Source organism: Cyclopterus lumpus, chromosome 21, assembly GCF_009769545.1.
Source record: "Cyclopterus lumpus isolate fCycLum1 chromosome 21, fCycLum1.pri, whole genome shotgun sequence".
NCBI lineage: Eukaryota > Metazoa > Chordata > Actinopteri > Perciformes > Cyclopteridae > Cyclopterus > Cyclopterus lumpus.
Genome location: NC_046986.1, coordinates 17,548,537 through 17,554,536, shown reverse-complemented (window position 1 = coordinate 17,554,536; position 6,000 = coordinate 17,548,537). Strand labels below are relative to the sequence as shown.

General features: G+C 43.8%; 1 protein-coding gene across 1 annotated transcript in view; it reads left to right on the top strand.

Moving 5' to 3' along the window:
- Window positions 1-1,661: 1,661 nt before the first annotated feature.
- Window positions 1,662-6,000, top strand: part of htr2aa (5-hydroxytryptamine (serotonin) receptor 2A, genome duplicate a) — a 39,071-nt gene continuing 34,732 nt past the window's right edge. Inside the window, exon 1 of the mRNA XM_034561881.1 lies at window positions 1,662-2,124. Coding sequence (XP_034417772.1) covers window positions 1,662-2,124 — 463 coding nt within the window. The remainder of the gene's footprint in view (window positions 2,125-6,000) is intronic.

The following is a 6,000-nucleotide window of genomic DNA, read 5'->3' as shown; positions in this document are numbered from 1 at the left end:
AGAATTAGAGACGCTTAAGAGAGAGAGAGAGAGCGACAGAGAGAGAGAGAGACCCGGGGTAAAGAGAGAGAGAGAGGGGGAGAGAGAGAGAGAGAGAGAGAGAGTGCAGTGCGAGAGCTGCGGAGCGAGTGAGGGGCTGAATGTGAGAAGCAGCGTGAGGAGAGTGAACGCAGGAAATCATTCAGCTCCTGATCATCACTGAGGACGACTCAACTACTTACCGACTCTCTCTGGAATCCTGAATTCTGCACAAAACCTTCTTCTGCGTGCTGATGGTTTGAATAAGGAACAAGAGACTTCCTCCTCCTTCTTCTTCTTCTTCTTCTCCTTCTTCTTCTATTTGTTTTCCTTTTGGAAAGAGACGTGGAAATATCCTCAGAGGGAAAGATGAAGGTTTGAAGAACCTGAAGATTTGTTTGGAGCTGAAGGAATACCGAACCAGATCTGAGTTTGAGGATTTGAAGAGTGACTGACATTCTCAACCGAGGGCTTATGAACGCAGGAAGAGGAATAATTAAAATACTCTAATAAGATCTTGTTTTTTTGGGAAAACAGGGATATTCTTTTCCCATCAGGACTTTTTTTAAGTGTCTGTGAGGAGACAAGAGAGAGAGGAGAAAGTTAACTCAGTGTCTTCGGATAACACACACACACACACACACACGTCAAATATCATCATGTTCATCATCAATCTCTGTCGGCTGCCGACGCACTCTCACAGGTGCGGGGATGAGTTGAGACAAGACGGCAAGGACACTAGAGGATTTCCACACACGTTCATGAACACACACACGCGCAGTAATTACATCTGTGCAGGTATGTAGTGCAGGGGGAACCCAGCTGGACGAAGGATACGTCTTAAGATCGTCTTCAAACTGAAATAATAATACGTGTAATTCTTTAAGGATGAAAATTCATGGATGTTTGCATCATGAAAATCAGAGACTAAAAGGTCAAGCTTCATCCGTTTGAAACGAGACGGAGACTTGGAGGAGATGCCTTTCAGATTTGGGAGATCTTGGGCTTCAGATGGGCCTGATGTTTTTATCATGAGTGCAGCTTTGACGAGCCCAGACTTCAAGGATGAGAAACCTACAACTGTGTCCCCCATCGCTCCGGCTTCAAATGGATTCTATAATCGGAAGATGAGAAGAGTTTTTAGAAAAAAGAATTACTGAAAACATGCAAGTTTGGTTTGGGATATTTCGAGCAGAGCCCAACTGGAACGCTTCTTCCTGTTTGTTTTTCCAGCGCTGCGGGACGGGCTGCACACAGTCACGGTATTAACCAAACAATTTCATTTCTATCCATTCAACAATGTCCTTTGAGCTTGAACAGCTGCGTTTTTTGTTATGCTGAATTAAGCAGCTATTTTTGTTTGCCGGTGCAGAGAAGATCGTCATCTGTTGATCCTTTGACAGACGATTTGAGTTTCCTCCGAGACGATAAAGGAAATAAGTGGCAGCACATATTGAAATACAATTCATTATTTAAGTGATATTTGGTGTTATATGTATGGCGTTCATCTGGGGAACGGAATTGGCGAGTGAGTAAATGATGACAAGACTTTCCTCTTCCTTTCTCCACTGTGACCCATTTTCCAGGCAGCAGTCCTGAGGCGTTTCTGTCTCTGGCTGTGACGCCGTAATCGAGACGACGCCATGAACCTGCGCGGTGGCAACGTGTCAGAGTTGATCTCCAACACCGTGAGAGCCGTAACCACTCTGGAGTCCAACACCTGGTCTCCACGTGGATTTCAGGAAAGCACCCTGAGAATCAATAACGTGACAAACTCGGGTGGGTGTGCGCCGCGCACTGGCATTGACGTGCACTTAGGGAACTTGTCTTACCGCAACGTCGGAGGAGTGTATGGCGAGGAGGGCGGTAGGATTTACGGGTCTCATTGTCCCCAACGAGAGATGGCAGTGGAAAAGAACTGGGCAGCACTTTTGATTTTAGTTGTCATTGCCATCACGGTCATGGGCAACATTTTGGTGATCCTGGCCGTCTCCCTGGAGAAGAAGCTGCAGAATGCCACCAACTATTTCCTGATGTCTCTGGCGGTCGCTGACATGCTCCTCGGCATCCTGGTCATGCCGGTTTCCATGGTGACCATTCTCTACGGTAAGCTTTGAGTGACACTGATGTCGAGGCTTCATTAAGTTGACATTTGATGCGTTGCTGGCTCGATTCAAACAGGCAAACACAGTCATTCCTCCCTCCCGAAAGTCTGCGAATTGTTATCTGACCAAACAAACTGCACCTGCCTGCATGTTTAAGGCTTCGCTCGCTCCCCAGAAGAAAATGGCCCAAATATTATTTCAATGACAGTGTGACGAAAAAGAAATGACAAGAAATCTGACATTTCCTTTTAATGCTTTGTTTTCACTCAAGTCTGCTGTGACATGTGTGGCTTCTTGTGGGCAGTGATGGCGGTGTTCAGTGTTGTTGTTGTTGACAGTGATGTGTTTTATTTTTAGCGCCGCTTCAATGCACACGGAAAGCTGCAAAACCAGTGAATTTACAGAGATGAATGAAAAGGGGCAACAGGAAAATACAAAAAGACTAATTGAGCTGTTGCCCATCACCATGTTGCCTCCCCTTCACATACAGTGACACAGCAGACTGCCAGAGACCGACCACAACTCATCTGCTGGAGTAACGGGATGTAACACTATTTATGACAACAGGCAGTCATAATTGAGCTTGGGAGTGGACCTTGAGTTGAGTTTATTTTGTCAAATTACTTTCAAGAAGAGGTCAAGAATAAACTTTTATGCTCAGGTCTTCAGTTTAGATTTTTGACTCAAGGCCCTAAAAGAAAAGCCTTCAAAATCCGTTCATGTTGAACATGTTTTGCACTCTGCGTTTGCATAAGAACTCAAAAACGTAATAAATATAATTGTTATCAGGAAATCGCACTGACATCAAGTGCTCTTTTGTATGACATACCTGACCTCACAAAGTTCTTAATTTTAAGCTAGTTACAAAGTTGTATGCCACATGATGTAACGTTTAGTACTGGAGGTATATCGCCATAACCCAAAGTAACGGACTTTGTCAAAATAATATATAGAATCTTAATCCCATTATTCAATTTTCAATAGATGGAGACAGTTGACGAGAAAGAAAAAAACATTCACCTTATTGTTGCCAGTCAGTAAGATATCTGTTTAATATTTGGTGCCAATCCATCCAAGTTGGATTTAGTTTTTACAATTTCAATATCTGCCGCAAATTTCATGGCAATCCATCCAGTAGTTGTTGAGATATTTTAGTCTGAACTAAAGTGGTGCACCAACCGATAGACCTGACATTTGCCGTCCCTAAATCCATGAGGAATTAACCTTTTAAAGTATGACTTTTGTCTGGAACAATAACTTCAGAACCGGAAGCTCTTCTCTCCTATGTATCTGAACACTGCTGGTGGTGCAGGTGGCAGCTGAGTAAAGCTTCCCTTGGCCAGCTTCAGGAAGCGGAATGTTTCCTCTCTGCTCGCCCTCATTTTTTCTGTTTATCTGTCACACACACACACACACACATGCACACACATGCACACACATGCACACACATGCGCGCGCACACACACACACACACACACACACACTTTCCACTGCCCTTCACTGATGCCCATTTCCAGCTGATCCTCGCACTTCTGCCTCCCTGAGCTTCCCTCGGTGTCTCTGGAAATGTCACGAGCCGCTGCTCACATAACGGGGCTTTAAGCCCTAAGTAGCAAATTCATTTGCATGAGAAGGAACAGCGGTAAATTAGTCAGAAGGAAGAGCGCTTCCAAAAGAAGGACCCCCGGTGCTTATTACTTACCTTCCCCACTCTTTAATGAGAAGACAAAAGAAGTCATTAGCCGCGCCGACGCCAAACACAAACACACGTCGCGGTTATTTTCTCATGTTGCTCCTCACAGTCATTTACTGACTCAGAGAGCGAACACAGCATTGTTTCAGGGTGAGAGGCCACAGACCGAGCCGGTGGCCATGGGATAGGTTAATATTCATGCCATAATGACCATTATGGGAGGGAATCCAGAGATGAGGATGTGAATGGGTATTAATGAGGGCATAGATTGGTTTGTGGTTGATGTCATAGCTGTGAAGATTAGATTATTAATGGGGTCATACACTAAGGTCAGGGGCACTCATGCATGAAATAACAGGTGGAGTTGCAGGTGGTCATTTCATTATCGCCATCATATATTAGACTAGCTATTACTAGTTATAGTATAGTATATACTAGTCAGCGTCTTGTTTTACTCTTTCAAATATAAATACTTCGATATAACTGATGCAACTATGCTAACCTCTAGCAAAAGCTGTCTCTGAAGACATTGAATGTACTTCGACTGCTTCTGTCTAGGATGTGCTCAGTGTGTCTGATACTTTATGTTTCGACCCCCGCGCTCTTTGGTTATACATTCAATTTTTCAATTCAGTTTTTTTTGTATAGCCCAATATCACAAATTTGCCTCAGAGGGCTTTACAATCTGTACACATACGACATCCCCGTTCCAGGACTTCACATCGGATCAGGAAAAACTCCCCAAAAATAACCTTTCACAGGGAAAAAAGGGAAGAAACCTTCAGGAGAGCAACAGAGGAGGATCCCTCTCCCCGGATGGACAGAAGCAATAGATGTCATGAGTACAGAATGAACAGTGTTACAGAGTTACATAAACACATTACATGAATATGACAATGTATGAATGGAACTCCAATCCATGAAACAGAAGGAAGTAGAGAGGAGGGGGGGCGGGGCGCATCAGCAGGGCCAAGGTGGGAGGCCGGCTCACCAGGCATCAGACACCTCCAGGTCCAATGGACCCTATGAGACGTGAAGTCACAAAGACTCTGGGGAGGAAGCAGAGTTAATAAGGTGCAATGTAGAGATGTAAATTCATCCATAAGGAGAGAGAGAAGAGGAGATAGGTGCTCAGTGTATCCTAAAACATCCCTCAGCAGCCTATAGCAGCATATCAAGGGGCTAGACCAGGGCAAACCTGATTCAGCCCTAACTATAAGCACTATCAAAGAGGAAAGTCTTAAGTCTATTCTTGAATGAGGTGACTGTGTCTGCCTCCCGGAAGCTGGTTCCATAAAAGGAGGAGCTTGATAACTGAAGGCTCTTGCTCCCATCCTACTTTTTAGGACTCTAGGAACCACAAGTAGCCCCGCATTTAGTGAGCGCAGCTCTCTCGTGGGGCAATATGGTACTACAAGCTCCTTAAGATATGATGGTGCATCACCAATCAAGGCTTTGTAGGCGAGGAGAAGAATTTTAAATGTGATTCTTGATTTTACAGGGAGCCAGTGCAGAGCAGTTAATACAGGAGTAATGTGATCTCTTTTCTTAGTTTTTGTGAGTACATGAGGTGGAAATGCAGCTTCAGTTGTAAACAGGAAATGTTCAGTACTTCTCTTGCAATTTTCCATGTTGTTGTGCACTGTAAATCAAAACTCAAGTATGTATGTCTTGGTTTTTTTAATACCTACTTACGTAGAGAGCTGCACTCTCAAAGTAAGTCATAGTATCAAACAACCATCGGATGGATGTTCAGTGAAATATCTCAATATCTTTCACGTGGATGTGGTCCAGAAATTCACGATTATCAGATAATGGTTCCTCTGACTTTTAAAAAGAAATCCAGCTCCATCATCAGGTCAAATGTGTTTAATACTTTGGTTTATGACCAAATACCTGCAGAACTAATGAGATGTTTTTGTGCTTTGTGTGTTTTAATGCAAATCGGCAAAACGTTAAATCACGCAGGTCTTGGTTGCTTATTAACGGCCAGCGTGACAGCAGCGCAATCCCGAAGCCCCTTGAAAAAGATGACAGCGGCACAAAAAGGCATTTGCAGTGCATTTGTTTAGATGCAACGCGTGAGTGTTCATTCTGTTTTTTAGCCAGAGGCTAATGATTAAAATGTCCAACATTAAAAAATATTTCTCTCGTCAAACAGCCCCAGAAACCTTCTATCCTTCC